Genomic DNA, 26,133 nt, shown 5'->3' on the forward strand with positions numbered 1-26,133 from the left:
TAAAATAAATTAAAACAAATTAAATAATTTAGGCTGAATTTTAAAATACCCCATAATTAAACAGATTAAAATTTATGTTTAAAATTTAAATTTAAAACAGGAGATGATTTAGGCCAGGCCAGGAGATGATTTTGAGCGCATGCGCTAAAATAAGCCCCCCCTGAAAATAAGCCCGCCCCAAAAATATTTAAATGCATGCACAGCTGGTCCCCGCCATTTCCTCTGGTTAGGTTTAGGGAGACAGAGCTGGAAATCAGGTAAGATGGCAAGAGGAGCCCTGTCTTGCTCCATGCGCCCCAAAATAATAAGACATCCCCAAAAATAAAGCCAAGCACTTATTTTGGGGTTCAAAAAAATATAAGACAGGGTCTTATTTTCAGGGAAACACGGTACCTACCTACCTAAGCATTTACATATAACATTTATATTCTGGATCTTTAAAGCATTTGCCAATGGATGATAATGTAGTTACAATATTTTAGGATGAAGGCTTTTGTAGATTGTTACCACTAATGCAGTGTTGTTGCCATATTGAAACAGTTGAGTTAAAAATTGTATGACCTCCCTCTAGGATGCTTGTTGATTTAGTTAAATTATGTTTTAAATCATTTATTGTATGTCTTTGCTTATAATCATTTTTTACACTTATGACCATTGCAGCATCCCTGTGGTTCTGGGATCAAAATTCAGGTGCTTGCTTGGCAACTGATTCATACTTATGACGGTTGCAGTGTCCTGGGGTCATGTGATCACCTTTTGCAACCTTCTGACAAGCAAAGCCAATGGGGAAGCCAGATTCACTTAAAACAACCATGTTACTGCTTAACAACTGCAATGATTCACTTAACAACTGTGGCCAGAAAGGTCATAAAATGAGACAAAACTCACTTAACAAATGTCTCACTTATTAACATAAATTTTGGGCGCAAAATTTGTGTTCATAAGTCGAGGAGTACCTGTAAAAGAAGGCTGGAGGATTCCAGTCTCAGTTCCCATGATTTTGTACTCTGCTTCCTTAATTTTGGCAGTCCCTAAAAGAAATACTCTGAATTTAGGCAGTTTGAAGAACTCTTGAGAAGATGGGAGGATCACCAAAAATGGAGGATGATCATGTTTTAATGGATCTTGTGTACCCAATCAAGGAAGGCTCCAAGAAGACCTAAGAAGATCATTGTTTTGCTAGTTGTGCAAGATTGACAACTAAGCATAATTAAAGCCTTAAATTAACTGTGGGAGGAGTTAGTAATACATAACTAACTGTAAACATTTAGATACAGTATACATTAGGCACACACTAATATACTGTAGTAGCAGTAGTGCTACTTTACATGAAACAGATTAATCATTGGAGGATAGAAGGAAATAAATCATAAAGTAATTCTTTTACTGCATGCCAAGTTTCTTTGAAATAAAATATAGGAGGAGATGGCGGGAATATTATCTGCTTCTCTATTTAACTAATTGTGGTTTAATGATTAATTTTTAGATCTGAAAGAGAAACTATGACTTTACTATCTCTTGAATTATGCCACAAATAAAGGCAAATTTTGTTTACAAGAATCTCTTTTGCATGCTAGAATTTTTCTGTTTGGATCCTGAAGGCCTACAAATTATACTGGCTTAAATATTCATATGGCAAAATGAGCCAAGTGTATGAATAAGTGCAACACAATGTATTCCACAGCCTTACAAATGATGTTACTTTTCATTTGTGAATGAATGTGGAATCAACTCACTCCCTCTCTCCCTGTCTCTCTCCCTCTCTCTCTCTCCCCCCTCTTTTTTGGTAGAACAGTTAGTTCTGCATTAATGTGTTAGATAAGACCAAACAAAGGTGCATAGAACTTCATTTGGTTATCTGCTCCAGCCTCTTTCCTCTAGCGCAGGCCTTGGTGGTTTCCCTAAAATGCTGTTGAGGGATTTCATAGGATATGCTTGCAAGTGAATTGGATGGGCTCAGGCAACAAAGAATTAAAGAGAATTTATCAGAACAGTCTTGTCAATGTGTTGTGCTACTTGAAGAAGTTATTTGTAGATCCAGCCCACTGTGCATTGCTTTCTAGACTTTATTAATACAATAGCAGTGCAAGGGATATAGTATTTATGTATTTGCATATGGGTACATAGCACTTATATTGCACCATTTATAAAAATTCCAAGGCAATGTAAAGCAATCATCAATAAACCTTAATAAAAAAGCCATGGAAGGGAGAAAACCAAACACCCAGAGAGGTACCCCTTAAGTATACCATACATTTCATAGAAGCTACAAATAATTTATAAATACCTGGCAGAACAGTAGGCTTTAGACAGGATTTAAAAAATCAATAAAGTTGGCTTGGTGTATTTCTTCGGATTACCAATTCCATATTTAGAATTCCCTGTCACCATCACGTATAGTTTCTACAATCGTTTTTTTGTTCTCCAGAATTAAGAATGCATGTATGTGGTTATCAGGACTGAGCCAGGTGTGCCATTTAGTTCTCCAAACCTTTGCATTATTTATTTTAACCATCCTGGCTGGTGAGAATTTTTGTTTTAAGTTCATTTGGCGTAGTGTCCTTTTTGGTTCTGCTTGAGAACAGCACTCAGTTCTGTCCACAACTGTACAGAAATACATTTATAAAATTATCTAAGGTACTTTATCTATATTAATGTAATGCTTGTTGTGAAAAGGTTTTTAAGATCTTATTTTGAGAAAGGATCACATTTATTCAGAGATCCAGTCCCAAACTGTTAGAATTATTTTTTTTTTAAAAAAAATTAGCAGCTGATTTTTTAATTTATGATTTTAATCAATAATGTTATGTCCTATTGGTGAACAACATGATATGATCCAATTTAAGTATAAAACCAACTAAACTCTGACATGGTATTCATGTATGGGGGGAGGGGGGAAGGAAGGAAGGAGGGAGGGAGGGAGGGAGAGAGAGAGAGAAAGGGAAAGAGAGAGACTGACTATACCATTGCTCCCTTTTTCTGCAACTACAATTAAGCCATGAATGAAGGGAAAAAATGTATTTTGGCCAGTTACACTTAAAACTCCAAATCAAGTATTTATTCTTTAGCAAAGATTTGCAGGCAGGGTGCTCGGTCTGGAAAGATGAATGTTGTGTCAGATTATTCAGGGACTTAGGTTGTGTATATTTCTTCAAGTGATTCAACAAAGATTCATGGCATTGCCTAGATTCCAAAGCTCCTAGGCAAGCTGACAGTTGCAAATATCCTTTCCTTTTGACAGCATATGTCACTGTAAGGGAATTGGTCTCTCTTTCGATATGTGCAGGCACACATACAGGAACCTTTTCCGGTAGTGCTGTAGGATCCGAACATAGGAGGAAATGTGCTTTATGTTCTAGTTGCTCCTGTAGAAAAAAATTATTTGGGGACTTTGGACTGAAGGTATGCAATGTGAGTCTCACAGCTTTTTGTGTCAATAAGAACTTATTTGCATTGTGGTATAAAGGAAAGTTAAGAATTCAGTGATTCGTGAGATCAGAAATCTAATATTTTCCCCCCCCACCTTTTCCTTACAGATTTTTTGGTGGTATATATTGTCATTATGAGATGTTGTCTCTCGGTGCTTCATTTGTGCAAATTAAATTCGATGATCTGCAGTTCTTTGAAAACTGTGGCGGCGGAAGTTTTGGGAGTGTATATCGAGCCCGATGGGTTTCTCAGGACAAGGAGGTGGCTGTGAAGAAGCTGCTAAAAATAGAAAAAGAGGTAAGGCCGTGAACATTACATTTACGCTTTGAACTGGAAGTTATAGTCCCAGCTCTTTGTTTTCGGTGTTTCTGAATTCTGGGATGTGTTTTCTCCTTCAATTCTCAAGAATATAATACTGGGAAACTGTACTATTAACAAAAACCAGAAAACCATTTTACAGTTGGAACGTGGATAGCACAATACTTTGGACAGAATAAATTAATTAAACCTCAAATAAAGTTAACATAGTGAGAATGTATTAAACTGTAAATATAGAAAACAATATGTTAAAAGAGTAGAGTAGAATCAAATCATTTTTACTTCCTGATTTTTAAGCAGGTAAATAAGATGCTCTATCTTTTGTTAAAATAGGTGCTGCTCCAGGATTGGATTTTGGTACTCAGATATCAAGTTACTTGTCATGTTGGTTTTCCTGGGAATCACATGCTTTTTATTGGGACAAGGTTGCAGGCTTGGAGTGCAACGTCGTATTTCAGTCAGACTTGTATTTTTGGAAATGTGTTGTAATACTAATAGGCATTCTCAATAAGAATCTGTCCTTCCATTCTAAAGCAAGGCAGTGCTGTTAACAATCCTGAATTTGATTGTCCTGAAAGAGGAGGAAATTGTAGTAGTGAATATTTCTTGACTTGGATGGGGCGGTGATGGGGCTCTGTGCATGTGTGGAAAGGGGTATCAAAGTTCCTCCTTAGAAATAATATATGTAGGGCTAGTTCCTAATACAGAGATAATACTTCCACACTATGAAGAAAGTGGCTTTAGTAGAAAGAATATGAACATACAATAGCAATAACAATAACAATACCAAGAGCCTTGGTACTACAGTGGTTTAAAGCACCCTGTTATTAACACAGCTGCCTGCAATTTACTGCTGGTTCGAATCTCTCCAAGGCTCAAGGTTGACTCAGCCTTCCATCCTTTCTAAGGTAGGTTAAATGAGGACCCAGTTTGTGGGGGCAATAAGCTGACTTTGTATAAATATACAAAAGTATGAAGGCTATTGCTGAATGCACTGTAAGCCGCCCTGAGTCTCCGGAGAAGGGCGGCATATAAATCAAATTAAAAAAAAAATAGCACTTAGACTTATATACCGTTTCACAGTGCTTTACAGCCGTCTCTAAGCAGTTTACAAAGTCAGCATATTGCCCCCAACAATCTGGGTCCTCATTTTACCCAACTCGGAAGGATGGAAAGCTGAGTCAGTCAACAATACTTTTAACATCTCGATCTTTCTATATTTATTTCATGGCAGAGAAATAGTACCGTAGTAGTAGTAATAGTAGTAGTAGCAATAGTAGTCTTGTCAGAAAAGATTTTCATATTATGGACAGCATTAAATCCACATTTCAATTATTAGCCAGAGTAGTAGGCCCCAATTCAATATGGATTAACCGGAGAGTAAATCAAATTGATTTGTTTGAAGAGAGTAAACCTTTTATTTAGTTCGTAGTTACCACAGCACTGGAAAAAGTGACTCAGGACTGTTTTTGTATTGTTTTTCACAATTGTTGCAGCTTCCCCATGGTCATGTGATTAGAATTTAGGTGCTTGGCAACTGGCAAGTTCTTATGACGGTTGCACTATTCCAGGGTCATGTGATCATCATTTGTTCCTTCCCAGCCAACAAGCAAAATGAATGGGGGAAGCCAGATTCATTTAACAACCACATGATTCACTTAACAAATGCCATTATTCCCTTAACAACTGTGGCAAAAAGATTGTAAAATGGGGCAAAATTCAGTTACCATATTTTTCAGAGTATAAGATGCACTTTTGCCCCCCTAAAAGAGGCTGAAAATTTGGGTGTGTCTTATACTCTGAATGCAGCTTTTTCGAAGCTTTTTCTTCAGCTCTAGGGAGTGAAGCAATCTTCCTTGGGCTTTGCCTGCTCCCTCTGACTCTCAGCTGTGTTTTAGAAACCCTAACGAGGTGCTAGCAATCTTCCACTTTGCCTGCTCCCTCCAACTTTCAGCTGTGCTTTAGAAGCTTTTTTTCAGACCTAACGAGGCGCTAGCGAGTGAAGCGATCTTCTGAGCTTTGCCTGCTTTTCTCATTGCTGCTCCCTCTCAGCTGTGCTTTAGAAGCTGGTTTTTATCCCCAAGTAGGGGATAAAAAGCACTCGCAAGCACTCAAAACCAGTAAACTAATGTGCTGAAGCTGACCAGGCTAAGGAGGCTAGCCAGATGAATACCTGGTAGGCAGATTCTTTTTTCTTATTTTCCTCCTCAAAAACTAAGTTGCGTCTTATACTCCGAAAAATATGGTAACAACTGTCTTGCTTAGCAACATACATTTTGGGTTTGATTGTGTTTGTAAATCGAACACTGCCTGTTGCAAACCAAATTACAACATTCTTATGAAATGTTCTCATTAAATCAACATTCCCTTGGTTGTCTTGGAGAATTTAAAGAAAAAACAACAAAGTGGTAAACACAGAAAATCAGATAAAATACAACGAAGTCAAGCTTTAAGTAGTCTTAATATCTGTTTTGCAACCTGTATAACAGCCAGTGCGAGACTCATCTTTATTTCTTCTTTATTTATAATTTATTTCTTTATTGAAAAAATTGATATATTTGAAACTGAGAACTGAACAAGTATTTGAAATGTGAACTGCATAAGAAAATTCCTTTAAAGTTTATATCAGCAATCAATTTCAGTTTTTATGAAACAGTTGCATAATAGTCTAAATAGTTATAAATAGTATAAATAGTTACTGTAGTAATCATCATAATAATTGTTATTATGATTATTTGTATTTCTCAGGATCAAAGGACCACTTTGCTTGATACTTTGTTTTTATTATTTATTCATTGTTAATTTGTCTCCTGACTTTCTATCTATTCAATGCAGCTTAAATAATTAAAAATGCAAATTCCAAAGATTAAGAATAAAAACAGTACAGTTAAATTCAAAGCAGTATTAGTAAATCCAATTCAATAGTGTCAAAAATTGCTTCTATAGAGGTCTACTTGAGAGTAGGTTTAACTGAATTCAGTGGAGCTTCCTAACTGAGTGGAATAGAACTTTACTCAAAAGAATTAAAGGACCTTTATTTAATATTCCAGATTTTTTTTTCTTTTAACGACCCTGTAATCCCTTGCACTGAGCTGGAGTTGAGGTAACTAAATGGAGCTGAACGTTTACTGGTCGGATGCCCTGCCTGATGCCTATGTGGAGTTCGCGGCAGGTATTTTCTCTTTACGCCCAGAGAGAGAAATATCTGCCGCTACCTAGGATTGAACTCACAACCTCCTGATTGTGAGGTGACAGCTCTATCTCTAGGCCACCACACTCACCTGATATTCTTGTATTAATTAAACCAAAATTTCTGTGCTCTATTGCAGCAATCCCCAACTTTTCCAGTTTGGCAGCCCGGCGTGTGGGTGCGCGTGTGAGTGGCAGATGCACATGCACAGCATTTGTGTGAGCATTGCGTGCATGTGCCCTCCGCTTGCACAAGTGGAGCTTCACACTCACCTGCCTGTCCATTTCTCCCAGAGCCCAGTTTCGAACAGGCCACGGCCCGGGGGTTGGAGACCCCTGCTCTATTATGTGTTATGCAAGTAGACATCTGCTTGCACATTCTGGCTTGTTTTTACTTTGCTTTCTCCTCTCCTTCCAAAATCTGCTTTAAGGTGGTCCCACATTCAGTTGAAGGAGTCATGCAGTCTAGCACAAGGACAACTATTTTACACTTTGAAGCATGTTTCTAAAAATATCTCAAAATGAAATAGAACTATAATTTTCATTGCCTAGAGTAAGCCATGTCTTTTCCTCCTTAATTCGTAAATTAAGGGCCTTCACATAGCCTCTTCTTGCTAATGTCAATAAAGCTGGAGAGTCATATAGAAGACCACCAGGAAATCTGAGGATTGTAAATTAGACAACCATTAGACAATTAGATGGGGAAGCTGGAAAATATATATAAAAAGAAGTAGTAACAAACTGTGTCTGTGTTGCTGCTAAGAAATGTACATGAATATGCCCATTGGGTATCAAGACCAACCCAAGTAAATTCTTAGCACTCCCATTTTAATTTAATTCAGATTGCAAACGTCTATGTCCCTCGCAGATCTAAATATCCTCAAATTACTTGAGAAATTCAGCCTTAATATAACTCCATTATTAGTTGATTAGGTTAATAATTTCGTTATGGTTGAAACTTTTTATTTTAAAATCATTGAGATGCCATTGCAGTTCCTTTCCATAAATATACTTTTGGCAGTCAGTTTGGAGCCTGTTTCATTCTTGGAAATTTTTAATTAAAATACTTTGCTTGTTGTTGTTTGTACCAGCAAATATAAGGCTTATATGCGTCATGGGAAATTCATGTGCTAATAGAAAAATTTTACATTTTTAGATAAATTGAGCAGTTTTGTAATTTGAGAGTAGGGTAGTTGTATATACTGTCTGGGTTCTTGGAAGTGTTAGAATTATATGCGTCTGGCATGTTTAATTTAATTTATAGCACACTGTCAAGAGATTCACACTAGCAGTTTATTCTGTTTATACAGTAGATTTGCAACAAAAAATTACAACCTCGGTATCCCACTATAGGAGAAAAGCTGTCTTAGTCTATGGTGGCAAAAAAAATCAGGAATCTGGCAGTAATTTTTCCAACTAACTGATTAAAAGGTATAAGCTTTTGTGAGTTGCAGCTAACTTCATCACATATGCAGAGTGACTAGACTGATGTAGGATTTAAACTGGGGGGAGATGGGGGCAAGAAAAAGCAAAAAGAAAAAGGTGTAGAGGACAGATCAGGGAAGAGAGGTTGGTTGTATAGAAAAAGGCTATATGTGACCCATATTACTAGCACCTTATTGGTTAACAATTTTAATATGTTAAAAACCTATTGCATTTGTTGAGCCCTTCTGAGATTGCCTGAAACAATTATGTATGGCAGTTCAACAACTGCTTACTTAATGGTGCTGTTAAAGTCCAGCTTTCCCAAAACAATAACAGAAATTACTGTTTTGGGAAAGCTGGACTTTTAACAGCATCATTAAGTAAGCAGTTGTTGAAGTGCCATACATAAATAATCATTTCAGGCAATCTCAGAAGGTCTCAACAAATACAATAGGTGTTCTGGGAGGTTAAAATGCTTTGATATTACTTCAATCTTGCTTGATTACTGATGCCAGACTTGTGTCCATTCTGTACAAAGTTTGTTCTATTTCTCCGATATAGAATCCATGTGGGCATTGCTGCAGATGATGATTTATAACACAAAGTGGAGGAAGAGCTTCTAATCTTGTGGGTGCCCTAATTGTGGTTTGTCACGGGAACCGTTTGGTGTAGATTTGGGGACACAGTAGACATGTAAGTTTGTTGGAGAGGGAGAGCAGACCTTATGGTGAGAAATATCTGAGTTAACTTTTAACTAGATAACCTGAGACAGGGTTGTCAAACGTGTGGCCCATGGGCTAGATGCATCACCTGCTGGCCATGCTCTCTCCCGGTTTAGTGAAGGGGAAAAAAAGTCATGATATGTCACGTGACAACATGACACCGTGAGTTTGACACCTCTGCCCTATGAGATTTTTGTGCAGATTGAAAAAGTGATGGCAAGTACTAATGATAGCTGAATAAATACAGGATGAAATGTATGAGTAAAAATGCAGAATGAGTAAAAATGCAGTAAAGATAGAGTTGAAAGGCCATTGGGTCTCCAAATGATCCTCCTATTTCTATTTCCTTGATTATATCTTCTCTGTTGGGTTGTGTCAGGTCAAGAATATCTCATTCTCTTACACCCTTTTCCACTCACCGAAAGAGAAAGTTACTGGAAAGGCAACTGAGGAATTTCCTGGAAGCACAATGCTTGGCAATGTTTCTCTCCTAACAAATGTTGGGATAATTGAAGTCCCCACCAACGCTTTATCATGTCTTGATCAAAGATTTGCAATTTGTTTTTGGAAGCATTTTCTCCATAGTTTTATGGATGTAAGGAAATATCAACAACAGCAGTCCTGCATCCTTCCATTCCTGCATCCTTCCATTCATTTTAATCCACATTTTTTTAGCACAGTGAAGTTAATTCATTTACAAGTAAAGTATATTTCCTCCTTTTATTGCTTCTGTTTCTTTTGAACAAATTGCTACATTCCATTTTTGGGTTCATTCCACCAAGTCTCCATAATACCTTTTAAATTCTATATTGAAAAGTTATTTCAATACATTTTAATAAAGTCATTTTAATTTTATTTATTTTCTATATTCTGGGTATTGGTACTGCATATATAGACAATGAAGCGATGAAGCTTATGAGCTAAAGTTTCTTCCTTACTGATTTTTGTTTTGTTTTAATAAATCCCATTACCACAAGAATCCACCTTTCTTCTATAGTTCACAAGGAATTTCTAAAGAATTTAGTTTAAATCCCTCCTGATCACGTTTTCCCATATTTCAGTGAAATATGTGTTTGCGATCCTTGTGAGATGAGGAAATCCATCACTGCACAGGTAGTCCTTGAGTTACAACCAGAATAGAACCTTTCCCATTATGGTTGTGAATCATAATGGTTGTAAAACAGGTAAGTTAGATGACCAGCCCGATTTTATGATATTTTTTGCAGCAGTCATTAAGTCAATATGGCAGTTGTAAGTATAAACCCATTGTTTGCTATTGGCATGAAAACTGGAAATAAGTGCTGATTTTCTGCAAAACCATTGTAAAACGCGGTCACTTGATGGAAGGACATTGCAAATGGCCCTAAATGAGGTCATATTGTTCAGTGCTTGAAGTCTGGACACATTACTTCAATCTGGGGTTTGCCCAGAACCAATTTGCCCGAACCAATTTGCTACCGGTTCGCTGACCGCACATGCACGCTGCATGCCAAACACACTTTGCATGTGTATGCACAGTGCGTGCCAAAAGGGGGCTTGGGAAGGTAAGTAGAAGCGAGGGGGGGATCAGCTGTGGCGCGCGATTTAGCTTCGCTAGAAAGCAAGATTTCCTGCTTTCTAGCAAAACTAAACCCTGTGCCAACCCTAGCTGATCATCAGAAATACGGGTTCGGAGGAATCGGTAGCTTTTTTTTACTACCGGTTCTCCCAAACCAGTAGTTTTTATCGCTACCGGTTCTCCCCTGGTCGTAAGTCCTCCTTTTCAGGTAGTTTGTAACTTTGAACAGTTGCTAAATGACCAGTCATAAATTGAGGACTACCTCTAAAGGAAATAAGACAGGAGGAAGACAGCAGTCAGATAACAGGACCAAGAAATTAATTTGACTAAATGTCTTGGACAAGCCCCTCCACAGTTCCCAGAAGATAACATGATGGAGGGAAGCAAATTCAGACTTGCAACCTATATATAGCTTTATAGAGCTATAGAGCTAAAGAAGCTACTTGGATGAGAAGCGAAATGTCTTCAAAGAAAAACCAGAAAGACCAGTTTGCCTCATGAAAAAGCACCGTTGGGACTTTAGCTTTGGTTTTTAGTCTTGTCTACCTTGTTGGGTTGACAATCATTCAAATCCAGAAACCAAATCTCCTACGGATACCTCTAATTCATATAATTCAAGTTGTGTTCTTACAGTCCAAAAGAAATACATATTTTAAAGCTAATATAAGCGGGAAGAATTTATCTCATAACACAATAAAAAAAATAAATAGATGAAAATCCTACACTTTCAAAGGTAGATGCTGGTTACACAGAGAGATAAGGTGTTGAAATAATGGATAGCTTGTAAGAAATGTAAAAAAAAAAAAGAGTTTGTAGTTTAGCTTGATCCCTGAAGAACACTTCACAATAGTAGAGGTTCCGGTGATGTCTCATATAAGTAGAAACTTCTGAGGTCTTGGTGGGTCAGAGAGCAATCAGGTTTGGCTAAGCTCCAGAGGATTTTAGGATTTAACTGGCTGAGGAATAAGTGCTTATAACCATTAGTATGAATGGAGCAATCTGTGTTAGCCAGTGAAGATTGCTGGGACTGAGTGATATTTATTGGTTCGATTTATATGCCACCCTTCTCCGGAGACTCAGGGCGGCTTACAATGCGTTAAGCAATAGCCTTCATACTTTTGTATATACCTGCTTAGTAGGGCTTTCGCCTTCCCCTCAAGCAGTGTTGTTCTATACAAAGTTGGCTTATTGCCCCCACAATCCGGGTCCTCAATTTACCTACCTCGAAAGGATGGAAGGCTGAGTCAACCTTGAGCCTGGTGAGATTTGAACTTGCAGTAATTGCAGGCAGCTGGTGCTATTTAACAGCACTTTAGTCTGCTGCACCACCAAGGCTCTTAAAATGCAGTCTAATAGTCATTTGGGGGAGAGATTATGCCAAATGTACATAATTCCCTCCCTCCAGCTTACTTTTTCCTTTCCAGAAAGACAATAAGCTGCCAGATAAATCACAAAACATTTGTTTACAACATCTAAGGCTAAGGAATATAGCTATGTGAGTAAATGGTTGAAGTTGCTGAAGTTTTCTCCACAACCCCTTCCTCCCAAAGATACTGGAGGCTAGAGCAACTGATAGTACTCTGATTTAAAAATCACACTTAATTGCCCTCTGCTTCTTCTCCAAAGCACCAACAAGTAATTCTAAAAATTCTGGTCACCTTTTTAATGGACAAAGTCTGTAAATCAGATTAAAACATTTTACATAGGCTGGAATTTTACAGCAGCAGATAACCCAGTTAATAAGTTTTTGCATGTCTTCGTCTGAGGTGCTCATAAAAGATTGCAGGGTTCTCTATTACGTTTATATGACAGAATGTTTTAGACTGTACATGAGGCTCTTACTGGAACATGAGTAGAGTGAGAATAATTAATCAGTGGAACAGTTTGCCTCCCAGAGTTGTGGATGCTCCATAGTTGGAGATTTTCAAGAAAAGATAGGGCAACCATTTGTCCAGGATGCAATAAGGTCTCCTGCCTTGGGCAGGGGGTTGGACTAGAAGACCTCCAAGGTCCTTTCCAGCCCTATGATTCTAAATTTTAACACATTTAACTAAGGGAAAGAGACAGAAAAAAGATCCTAATAAAGCAGGGGTGAAATGCTCCCGGTTTGGACCGGGTTGCTCAATCCGGTAGTGATGGAGGCGGGTGGTTCGGAGAACTGGTAGCAAAAAATCTCTGCCCCCCCCCCACGAGCCACGCAATCATCAGAGGCTTTTTTTTATTTTTAAAAGCATTTTTTCTATAACCTCTTTGGCCAAAAAAATGTTTTTAAAAGTTAAAAAAAAAGCCTCTGATGATCACGTGGCTCAGCTGGGATCATCAGAGGCTTTTAAAAACATTTTTTCTACAACCTCTTTGGCCAAAGAGGTTATAGAAAACATGTTTTTAAAGGGGAAAAAAGCCTTTGCCGATCAGGCAAGTCAGCTGGGATCGTCAGAGGCTTTTAAAGCATTTTTTTTACAACCTCTTCAGCCAAAGAGGTAGTAGAAAAAATGGTTTTAAAAGTAAAAAAAAAAAAAAAAGTTGGCCACGCCCACTCAGTCATATTACTACCACCACCACCAAGCCACGCCCACAGAACCGGTAGTGACAAATTTTACATTTCGCCACTGTAATAAAGTAAACACAAAATAAACTGACGAAGTAAGTCATATGGCTGTGGCTAATTTATAAGTGTGTTGTGGCTAATTGAAATCCCTTTGGGTTTCCTCTAAAGATGAAATGTAAAAAAAACCACTGGGTTATCTGAGTATTGTGTGTGTGTGTGTGTGTGTGAGTGTGTGTATGTACTGTATGTGTATACTCACACATATACATATATACATGCATACATACACATACACACATCTTTGTATGCAGTGTATGCAGTATGTAAAGAGCTAGTATGGCACAGTGGTTAAGGCACCAGGTTAGGAATCATGATTTCTAATCCCACCTTAGACACAAAAACAACCAGCTGGCGGATCAAAATCAGCCATAGGAAGAAGGAAATGGTAAACCACTTCCGAAATCTTGCCCCCAAAGTTTGTTAGGATTAGTCCTAACAGTCATCAGGAGTCAGTATGGATTTGAAGGCACACAACAAAATGTGGTCTGTAAGGCTATTTAAGCTCCATTCCTCGACTGCCATACCACCGGGTGCCTTACTTTAGGGAACAAATCTGATTATCCATTTAATGGATTATATTATCCAGTTCTGTTTATCTTCTTACCAAGAATTTAGATCAGGCATGTCCAGCCTGTGGCCTACAGGCTGAATATGGCCCTGGACAGCTAGTAATGTGGCCTACAAAATTGTTAAAAAAATATTAAAGGATATTCTAATGGTCATTCTTTGTAAATATTTAGAAAGTGATTATTCTTTGCTAATAAAAGCTAGGAACTAGACAAAATATTTGTTATCTGGAGCTAAATGTGTAGGGAAAACATTAAATGGAATAATAAAGTAATGCAGTTGCGGACTCATGAAGTTCCTCTGTGCTTATACTTTCTGCCATTTAAGATGTGTCTGAAGAAAGTTTCTTTTTTAAGAGGGCAGCATAAACAGTTGTAAGGAAACATTGAGCACCTGTTTATATTAACTGGGCAGTGAACAGATACAGAAAAAGGCTACCGCTTCGGTCACTCTTGTATAAATATACAATTGCAGGAATTGCTTCACAGGAACACGAATTTTTAGGAATGATATAATGCAGTTCTATATAGGATTACTGAAGTGAGATTATAGAGATGGAAAGATTTGATGATACCACTATGGAGGAATGGTTGGTAAAACACAGATAAAATAACAGATATAGGTAATCCTCAATTTACAACAGTTGATTTAGTGACCATTCAAAGTTACAACCGCACTGAAAAAAAATTACTTATGGCAATTTTTCACACTAATGAGAGTTGTAGTATCCCAATGGTCACGTGATCTACATTCTGATCAGTAATGGGTTTCAATTTCGTTCACTACCGGTTTGGTCGTGGGTGCATGGATGTTCACGCTCATGCGCGATGCTTCTGTGCATGCGCAGAGATGTCTGGGTGGGTGGGCGGAGCCTCCTGCCGCCGCTGCTACTAGTTCGCCCGATCCAGTGCGAACCGGTAGCAACCCACCACTGATTCTGATGCTTGACAACTGATTCACATTTATGACTGTTGCAGTGTCACAGAGTCATGTGATCTCCTTTTGCAACCTTCTGACAAGCAAAGTCAATGGGGAAACCAGATTCACTTAACAACCATGTTACTCATTTAAGAACTGCATTGATTCATTTAAAAACTGGGGCAAGAAAAATCATAAAATGGGGCAAAATTCACTTAACCAATTTCTCATTTAACAATATAAATTTTGGGCTCAAATGTGGTCGCAAGTCGAGGTCTACCTGTATTGTCAGAGAAAAAACAAAATGTATGTTGATTGGTGACTGGAAACTTCTTATGGACATTTTGCATAAAGATGAAAAAAATGAACTTGTGTCATAACTTTGATGATTACGTAGGGTAGATGATAGTAAGAAGAATATAATGTCATTTTAGAGAAACAGGTGAAAATATATTTTGTTTATAACTTCTGTGAAGAATATTGGAAGCCACTTTTTCATATATTTTTTCCCTTTCTTTTCTATTGTATCTATTTTTCTTTAACTTTTTTTCTTTTCTTGCATTTTATGCTTTCTGCTTGACTTCTTTTCCTTTTTTTCTCTTACTCTATATTAGTTTGTCCTAATTTTTATTTTCTGTTTTTGAAAGTTTTAGTAAAAATGATGTAGAATAAATTAAAGAAGGAGTGATCTAATGCAGGAATAGCCATACGCTAACGTAGATTAGTGTAAATATGATGCTTCTGTTTTTGAAGAGATGCTATAAAACTTAGGTAGGATAATTACACTGATGGAGGCAGATCCTCTGACAGCTTTTCAGTTTATTCTACTTTCTGTGGATTCATTTCTGTCATTCCTTCATACTTGCTGTTCTTAGAATGAAAGGGTTGTATCATACACTTCTTTAAGAATTTAGATTAATTCAAGATTAATTCAAAAAATTAGATTAATTAATTCAGACACTCCAGATACAATTATTCTAAAGAGAGTAGTGGAACTCAACTTGAGATGGATTCTGGAGCAGCAAGATTTTAGTTTCAGCAAAACATATTGCTAAATAACCATGATGAATGTGTATCTTAATACAATAGTGCACATTCAACATCAAAGAAAGGAAGAGCAATGGACAGGAAAATGAGAAGCATAAGACTGCCTCAGGAATTAGTAAAGTCCATTTATTTTCATATAGCACATGCATTTTCATTAAAAAAAATCAAAGCAGTGCATTGTATAGCAACAGAGTATGAATTATGGTACAGCTTGTGCTGCCATCTTGAATTAAGTTCAGCAGCGTATGAACAAAATAAGCATGAATAACTGCATTTGCTACATCAAATAACCTATGATATTAAATGGTTACTTTTTTATTAATGTGATTGACAATGTAATCTAAATTATTTAAATGTACACATCCAATTTTTGTCATGACAATACTGCCATTATATTAATTTTTAACTTTAATTGACCTTATATATTACTGTATCAAACTGCTGCATCTTCTTATAACCACATTTTCACCCATCTTTCTGAATTAGATAAAGTGGGAAGGGTATAGAAACACATACAGTATTTATATATTAGGTTAAGAACTTGCCAAGTTACTAATGTTTCACATTATGTACAGGTGGTCCTTATTTAATGACTGCTCATTCAGCAACTGCTCAAACTTACAATGGTGTTGAACGAATGGTAGTTACAACTAGTCTTCATACTTACAAGTATTGCAATGTTCCTGCGATCATTTGATCATGATTTGTGACCTTTCTCATCAGCTTCTGGCAAGAAAAGTCAATGGGGAAGCTGGTCATAGGATTGCCCAGTAGTCCCAGGGCTATATTTGGCACTACCTTGGTTTATGGAAATACAACAGCAACAGTTTTCAAAAATATTTGTTCTCTGTGCTAAAATAATAGAATCCAAGAAAAAGTTTAAATCAGTTTCACGATAGTTACTTGCTTTACCTGGTGCCTCCATAATTCCCTCCAGCATGGCAAGAGTGTGCAATCCCAACACACTTGGGAGAGGTAATGGGCTGGGGAAGGCTGAAGCATAGTGAGTTTATCTTGGATGATAGCCAAGGAGGAGGAAAGATGCCTGAGAGCTTAAATTGTTTTACACATTACGTGGATGGTCTGTGCGATCATTTTTATTTTTAATTGTAAGAGAGATGCTATGGAAAGAGGATCTGCTCTGCAAATGAGAGTGGCTGGTTGGAGGGAAAAAGTCTTTTGGAATAAATGGCGCTTCATCTGATCACAGCTTTAACACTCATTTTTAAACACAATGACTTTTTCCCCTGGTTAATTAATCCCCCCTTTTTTAAAGAGAGAGGGAGAGAGAGAGAGAGAGAGAGAGAGAGAGAGAGAGAGAGAGAGAGAGAGAGAGAGAGAGAGAGAGAGAGAGAGAGAGAGTTACTGATAGCTATTCTCAAAAGCAAAGCTAATATTATTCTTTATCATCTTTTACAGATCTGGATTTTTTTCTTCTTCTTTTTCAGCTCAATCAATGTTTAGAACTGCTAAAAGACGTCAGGGTAGAGAGGGCGCCGCATTACCGTTTCTGCCCCTTTCCAATTATACATTCATCCCCAAAAGTACAAAGCAAAAATACAATTCCATTTTTTATGAATCATAAACTAGGTTTCTTTTGCCCTTAAATTGGCATTTTGAACTCTGTTCACTCGTGGTGCAAAAGAGACCTTGAGGGTAAAGGAAGGAGCCAAAGGATGGGGGGGAAAAGGTAGCTCTCAAACGAGTGATCTTTTGAATAGCCCAAGTTCAATCTTTAAAACAAAAACTGATATATATATATATATTTGCTCACTAATGTGCTCCCACAGCCACTTACTTCTTATCCTGGAAAACTTGAAAGAGGAAGAAAAAAGAGGTGACCCAAATCACAGTTCTTTCGACAGAAGAAATTCAGCTGTTTTGAACACTTACAATCAAAGGAAGTGGTTTCCCTAATTATATGAACTATGTGAAAGCTCTCAGAATAGCTTTTCCGCCCCAGGATTCTTTGCACTTTAGAAGTTTGCATAAAAGCTCACATGGAGACTTGGATGCAAAGTGTTTGATTCAATTTTATTAGGCAGAAGTGTACCTACATTCTTAATGCTCGCCTTAACAGTTGGTTAGATTTGGACCACAATCAGATTTAGATGATATATTTCTGTCCCATGCCTTTTAAACATTTCAGCACTTCGCTTTATTTCCAAATACCTCTTTGAAACGAGCTGTGGAGAGAAGGGGTTTAAGCTCTTTGTCAGTTTTTCAGTAAAGTTTCCATCCTTTTGGCTTGATTTGATAATAGGGAATTCTGTGAAATAAAATTTGTTATTTCCACTGCTTCTTAAGAGAAGGAGAAAAAAGAAATCTTAATTTTTTTTCCAGAGTAAAAAAAAAAGCAACGATAACTATACATTGTAAATTTATAGGATTTGAGCACAGCAATTTATTTGTCTGAAAATGTTGAGATTATTTTCACAAAGACACTACTAATTTATTTGTTCTTTTTTTTTATTCATAGACATTCTTTTTTTCTGTACATGAAAAATACTTTGGGAAAGAACACCAAATGATCAGAACAGTTTTGAAAATCATACTCTAAAGTAAAATAATGAAAACTATCATCCTGATTAAAACTGATGTATTCATTGTATCCAGGGGTGGGTTCTACTTACCTTTACTACCGGTTCGCAACAGGGCCACGCACGCTCTTCTGCGCATGCGCAGAAGCGTTCTGATGATGTCGGGGTTGGTGGGTGGAGGCTCCCACAAGTTTTACTACCGGTTCTATAGAGCCGGTGCGAACTGGGGGCAACCCACCACTGATCGTATCCTTATTTATTTATTTGCTCCATTTCTATTCTATCCATTTTTCCCCAAATTTCACAGTAACTGATCACACTGTAAGCTACATTTTTAAAAAGCTTCAGTAAGAATGGTCAGTAAAAATATTTTTTCTTCTTAAAACAATACTGATATGAGACTGTAGGAATCTTATTTATTCTGCAATCCTCTTTCCATTTACCTGAGTATAAAGCTCATTGGATTCAATGGGAATTCCCAATGATCATGTAAAGGATTTCATTCTTCAAGTTTGACATTTCTGCACAATGACATCATAGAGAACTTATGCAGCTGTATGGAAATAGAATTTGAACATATGTGATATTCTGTTGTATTCCTCATGTTGCAATTTATTTTTTCACTTCAGTCTAAAGATACACACAATGGTGTTGATATATCTGAACACATGCAGGGTATAGAACATAATGTGTTATGACTCTATATAGCTATCTGTAAAATATGACCATTCTCCATAAAAGTTGGACCAGCAGCCAGGAATGGGTTAACTCTGTCTGTTATCTGATAGGATTGAGTCTGCAAACTGTTAAGCTCCAACCCTCCCTCTTGCTTCCCAGCTTTTAGACTCAGTCTGACTTTGACAGACATGTTTTTCTGAGCTAAGCATTCCTGACTGCTTTAATTCTAACAACACCAACCAACTTCAACGTGGGCTCCCAGTTCTCTGGTTGAGCCTGGTGATTACCAACGTGAAGGGCAATCCAGCCTGAGTCCTCTGAAGGCCACTTCTCGGCAGAACATCACTGAAGGCTGCCAGCTGGCAGTTCTTCAGGGAGGCGCTCATGGGCCTGGGCCCGAACCACCTATCCCAGGACCGAAGGGCTTTTCACAATGGTGTTGATATATCTGAACATACTGTGTGCAGGGTATAGAACAGAATGTATTATGGCTCTATATAACTATTTGTAAAATATGACAATTTACTTGGATTGACTTAAGATAAATTAATAAATATATATTCAGTTGAATTCTGTGCTGAAGGGAAAGTAGGGAAAACACTTCTACCCCTTCTCTCATCTTCTCTTCCTGATGCTTGTTGTCGCTGGATTTGACATCTGTACGTTTTAGAAGTAACGGGTGTGCATATAATGGTGTGTGAGAATGACCACAGGAGAAAGGGCAATGGGACACAATCAGAGGAACAGTCAGATAAAAGGCAGCTTAGCCCACAGCAGAAATGTGGGTAGGGCAAGAGGCTCAGCAGAGATCTTCCCTAGTTTTTGGCTGTAAAGGGGAGGGGAGAACTAATTTGAGACTTCCATGATTCATGCCAGCCTTATGAGGTAGACCGGATAGGAAATGCAACCAGATGAGCTAATTCTACTTTATTGTAAGGTTACATTAGTCTCACAGATCTGATAGTATTATCTCCAACAAGCCCTGTGATCATAAACCGTAGTATGTAACTACAAACAGATCTTGATTTTGAGCAGTTTAGACAATTTAAACCTCCACTACTTGAGCCAACAGTACTTCTTAAAATTCCTTGCTAGTGAGATTTTATAATTGTCAGGAATGATTGATTGACCCTTTATGCATGGATTGTCAAAAATAATTATTGTAAAATATTTGACAGGTAACTCCTCACCTGATTTGCAGCCATGTTTCTTGATAGTTGCTGTTTGACAAAAAAAAAAAAAGACTTCTGAGTTTCTTTGTCTGTGATACAAACTTCAAGACATATTTGCGTTTTCTCATATTTTACATGAATTATTTATACCTTTAATTCAAAGGTGATTGTTAATATTGCATTACACTAAATATGTATTTAGTAATTATATTTTCCCATTATTATATTGCTACAAGTATTTCAATGAAATAAAAATATCAGTTATAAAAATGTTGTAATGAATTGTTCTATCCCTTGCTAATGAAACCTGCAAATATTTTGCACGCGACCATGTACTAAGGACCTAAAGTCATGAATACATTGCATTGTGTCAAAGAATGAGAGGAAGCTACACTCACAGAATTAAGATAAATTATATGTGCACCAACAGTTCATGCTATTGGTAAAAGTTTTACCGATAAGGTAGCCTTTATGGAAGAAAATCTGAAATAAGTTCAAATGATTGTCAATAGTATTTTACTAATACAGACGATTCTGATCAAAACTACAGCAAAAACCCACATACCACAGGATCTTTGAGCCTCTACCAGAAATATAATCTCAGACCAAAATATGTAGAATGGATCTAAATCATTGCACCGTCTGCTTTCCACAGATCATGCAAAAGCTGTAGTAAACTGAATCAAACATTGATTTTTCAACATCTTAATTCCCTTTTGGTAATCCTTCTGGATAATACATTTCATACACATGCAAGATCCCACTGTGTACCCTGGCTATACAATATGGGGAAAATCTGTATATACTTAACCCCCACCCCCACCCCCAAACAGAATGTATTAGTGGTTTATGTATTTTTTTTTAAGAACAAAGTAATAGATTCCACGGTTGCAGATTAGATTGGGATTTAAAACAAAAAACAAAAATCCTTAAACATTGACAAATTACTTTCAAATTACTGCCAAAGAAGTTCCGTGGTCGTGTCTGCAAAATCATTTTGCAAAACCACTTTGCTTCAGCAGATAGCCGATCTGATTGACCACCTCTGAACTAACATGGGATGGGCCTGTTTGATACTTGAGTGGGAGATCATCTGAAAATTCCAGGGCTGTAGTTTAGTCTGGGAACATGAAAACATCATGGAAGAAGGAATGAGCAAGCCCTTTCATTAAGTGTTGTCAGAAAACAACATGGATTTGTCCATTAAGCCATCCTGAAGCATGACTTGAAGGAAACATCTTTTTAGATACAAGAAGGGGGTGGATGCTGAGTGCTAGGATGTGACTATTGGACATAAACTAACAATTACTGTATAAGAATTACATGTTCCTTTGTTAGCGTGTGCCTGTTGATCTGTATTATGCGATAAAAATTAAAGGAAGAAGTGCTTTTTGTAAAACATTGCAGGAGAACAGCTGTTGTGTGACAACTTTCCCTGGATTTTACTTCAATAGAACTTTAAAATACTGTAGAACACTTGGGTGATTTTTTTTTATTTTCCAGCAGTCATTTCTAAACAATATTGCTATTCCTATAATACTGAGGAGTCCTTGGTGTTCTCTGAGCTTAATTGTTTGCTTGCCGATGCTCCATTACCCGATTAGGTAAGATCTTCAGTGCTGGTGGGTGTGCGGTTTGCTCTTTGTTTATACTGTATACAATAGCTTGTCCTGCTAGTGTTAGTGTAGTGTGGTTTTCTCCTAGCTAATCCTTGAAGGACATTGTTTTCTGATTGATTGTTTGTCAGTTTGATTATGTGTCTCCTTGGTAGTTGTTTGATTAGAATATTGTTTTTCCCTTGGTTGTTTGTCTGCTATTAAGCCCTGCTTCTTTGGATATAGGCTACTGAAGAGGATGTGTTCTGGGTTTTTTGTTTTGTTTTTTGTTTCCTTCTTAATTTTTAAAGAAGGAATCTCTACATGTCTATTGGTAGCTGATGTGTCGGAGTGCCAGATTTTCAGGAATTCCCTAATGTTTTTGGATTTAGCTTGATCTAGGATGCTCACAGTTGCCCAGTTTAACTATGGTTAAGTCTGTCCACATGCTGTGAGATTAAGATGTGCCTTCTTACTGTGTTCATGGATGTGCTCTGCTAGTATTCTGCTTGATGGTCCTACATAGTAGCTATTACAGTCCTTATGTTGTGGCATGCGGTAGGCAAGAACAGACAGCTTAGACACAACAGCATTTATTGACTCAACTGGAACTGAGCAACAACAAGCAGATTCCTGTAATTTTATACTCTGGGCCCACAGTGCCTCAACCAATCATAATACTTGAAAAAGCCTGTCCAAATATGAATGTTCTAAGTTTCCCTCCAAAACAGTTGAAGTTAACAGTTAGAGTCATCTAAAGGTTAGTTTGACTTTAGCAGGGCTTAACACAACTGTATATGTACTCAATACATAACAGTCCTTACACTGTATGTTGTAGATGACTACTGGTTTTTTCTTCTTAGGCTATTAGGTGTTTTGATTTACTTAGGATGTTTTGGAGGATTTTAGTTGGTTTGCATGCTACAGTGATATCATGTGGTTGTGATAGTCTGTTGGTTGTTTTTACGATGTTTTTGATGCATGGTAGCACTATCGTTTTCATAGTTTGTGTTGGCTGTGCTGTAGTGCATTGAATGGTCAGGCACTTTTTGATGAAGTTGAGAGGGTATCCATTTTGTTGGAAAATGTTGTGTAGGCAGTCTGTTGCCTTTTTTAATGTTCTGGGTTGCTACAGTGCATTTGTGCTTGTCTGAGTAATGTTCTTACACAGCTCCTCTTGTGGGAGATTGGTTTATTACTTTGGTAATGGAGCACTTGATTAATGTGACTTTTTGTTATTCCTATAATAAGACATAGTAAATATTCTTGCCATGATAACACTAATGAACTCTCATGAAATAACGATAAATATTAGTAATCATTTAGTGATGTTCTGCAGCGCAGAATGCTACAGTAGTTAAGCACATCTAACCCTGTAATTTTGTCTCATGAAAGAGTACCTCATGCTGGGAAATTTAGCTGATTTTTTAAATATGGTGTGAATTAGTTGATTTGATAGCAAATGGAATGTATTTTCTAGATATGATCTTGAGAATTAATCTCAACCTGAAGAAAATGCACTCTGTGTTGTGACAAATAGATAAGCAAATATTAAACATAAATTGTCAGCATGTTGATCTTTAAGAAAAATCCATAACTGGTCATATCTTTATTGGGGCCAACCAGTGAAGCTTTTATTTGGTAGTTGGTCCCAGTGAAATTTTTATTCAGCTACGGATTTGAGATTTAAATTAAATCTTTTCTTTGCATGTTCTTGAAATGGGGTTAGAACAAACTGTTCTTTTGCCTTTGGATGGATCTTATGTCATTCATAACCTGCTGTGTTTGATAGAAAAAAAGGGATTTGCATCAAGATAAGATTTTGAAGTAGTGACAAACGTTTTTCTCAATGAATCAATTTCTTCAAAATAAATACATAAATAAAAACTAGACATTCCAATATACTCAGTTCCTGACTTGTTCAATTTTCTCTTTTGGAACCTACTTGAAAATTACTATACTTGCAACAGGCACAGAGACCTTTGGACCCCTAGCTAAATATTTCTAACAATTTAACAAACAAAGTTTTCTCCAAAACATTCTAGAATTAGTAATTTGCTGTAAAACTCCCTAATCATATCACTCTTCCTTTTCTCCTCCTGTCCTCAGGCTTTACTTCACACTAAAGCCATTCCGTCTACAATGGATTCCTCCAGCTTTATTGACAGTGATAATGAGCAACAAAAGATAACTATTTCTATGTGTTAGAGAACCAGAAAGATAGAGCAAAACATGAGGCAGCAAAAATAGTTATGTAAAATACCCTGTCCTATCCTTGTTTGATTGTAGCCAGTGATGGAAGTTATATTTATGATTAACATAAGGGTAAGAGAGTTATCTGTCAATATAATCATGGAAAATAGGACAAGGTTAGAGTGACAACTGTTCTGTAAATGAGATTTCTGGTTGTTGTTTTTCCTTTTTAAAAAGACATGTGAGGACTTCCACTGGAAGAAAAGTGGAGAAATCTTAGGAACCTTAAACTATGATAAACCTTATTTTCTTATTCCAGGCCTTTCCGTTAACTGTTCCAGGCTTTTCCGTTAACTGTTCTGGGAGGAATGCGGAATCCATTCTTTCCCTTTGTTCCTTCAACCATAATTACAAAAGACAGAAGAATGCAATCAAAATTATACCAGTCATTTAATGGGCACTACGCATCCATGGGATCTGTAGATCTTGATGACAAAATCAAGATTTGAGGGGATTCCAGAAAATCAGCAGGGTTGGGGCCAACCTCACCTCTGATGTTTAATTGATAAAATGGAGCCTGTACCTCTGATAGTTCTAATGTTAACAATTTCTAAATTTTGGGCGCAATTTTCTAGAACTGCTAAATTAGAAAGCCACTAATTTGTGACATTCCTATCCTTTGTCAAAGGTGACTCTTCTTACAGATACCTTTGAAAGATTGAAGACAATCTCTGATAAGCAGAGGCTTCTACCTTGTATCTTGATTGTCTTCAGGTACAAAAGGAAGCAAATAGTATGGATTGGTGAACTTGCCGTGTGCTGTAGCTTCATTTTCAGTGGTTGTGACAACTAAAAAAAAAAGTATTATCACAAGCTAGAAGCATTGCGTTTATCATTACTTTTATCTATGTGATTTCTTTGCCTCAACGTACTTCAGCATAAAAGCTGTTTTGTGAGCAAGCCTCCATGTCTCTCAATTGGCTGTCTTGTCAACATTTTATTGGTAGCCAGGAGCACATTTGAAAATATTGTATCTAATCCTATATCTACATGTCTTCATTATTTATTACCTAATTATTTTTTAGATTTATATCCTAGCATTCCTCTAGGAAATTTGTGGCTTATATGGGAATTCCCTTCTGCTATTATTAGATTGCTGCTTGGCGGTAAAAGATGCTGAGTTTGTCAGCTGGAAAGCTGACAGTCTGGGTTTGAGACCTGAGCATCTCATGACAGGGTGAGCTCCCGTTCCTGCTCCCGTTTCTGCCCACCTACCAGGTCAAAAGATTGCAAATGCAAGTAGATTAACAGGTACCACTTTGGTGGGAAGGTAACAGCATTCCATGCACCTTTAGCCTATAATCATGCTGGCCACATGACAATGGAAAATGTCTTCGAACAACGCTGGCTCCCTTGACCAAGAAACAGAGATGAGCACTGTGCCCTAGAGTCGGACACGGCTGGACAGGGGAAACCAGTGGTGAAATCCGGCCGGATCTATCTGGGTCACGTGAATTGGTAGTGCCGGTGGCGGGAGGCTCCGCCCACCCACCAGGACATCATTATGTCCCGTTTTTGACCCTCTGTGCATGTGCAGAAGAGGCGCGCGCTCACATTCCCGAACCGGTAGCAAAGGTAAATGCATTTCACCGCTGGCCTTTATCTTTACTATATATGGTGATGCCTTAGGAGGAACCCAGGTTTCTGTGGTTAAAGATAGATGTGAATCTAGTTCAGGACATTTATCACCCTGGTCTCTATTCTAACTTTTGATTAATAGTTTATAGTTGGACAGTCTTGGAAGTATGTTCAGAAACTTCAGTTAATCCAGGATGCCACAGGAAAAGTTCCAGAGAGCACATGTCCTTCATTTTAAACTACTTAATGTAGTGTGTTTCTTTAAACCTGTATAGGATTTTAAACTAGGCTATATATATAAAAAAAATCTCATTCTCCCATATAAATCTTCCCAAACTTTGAGTTCTTCACGAATTGCTCTTTCAGTAGTGATCCCACCACTACTGGAAACAATTTTTAGTAGCTGCTTTTCCAAAGTGCCAAGGAATGTTGTGTACTTTCCAAATAATAATAATAGTTATCATTGTGTCAGCAAATATAAACATGTTTATTTTAGCAGGGTTTTGATAAGGAAGCTCTAAACCGGTTTGTCTGTC

The 26,133-nt window shown here is 37.3% G+C and overlaps 1 protein-coding gene across 4 annotated transcripts in view; it reads left to right on the forward strand.

The window, feature by feature from the left end:
* MAP3K20 (mitogen-activated protein kinase kinase kinase 20) overlaps positions 1-26,133 on the forward strand; it is a 108,302-nt gene that overhangs the window by 9,071 nt on the left and 73,098 nt on the right. For 3 of the 4 annotated variants that reach the window (XM_034427530.2, XM_034427548.3, XM_034427539.3), the window contains exon 2: positions 3,537-3,726. In XM_034427530.2, the coding sequence (XP_034283421.1) occupies positions 3,568-3,726 (159 nt within the window). In that variant the 5' untranslated portion in view covers positions 3,537-3,567. Of the gene's footprint in view, positions 1-2,567; positions 2,638-3,536; positions 3,727-26,133 lie in introns of those variants that run through there. The other variant, XM_087882021.1, reaches the window with a different exon arrangement.

Source organism: Pantherophis guttatus, chromosome 1 (assembly GCF_059756535.1).
Source record: "Pantherophis guttatus breed Tessera chromosome 1, ASM5975653v1, whole genome shotgun sequence".
Lineage (NCBI taxonomy): Eukaryota > Metazoa > Chordata > Lepidosauria > Squamata > Colubridae > Pantherophis > Pantherophis guttatus.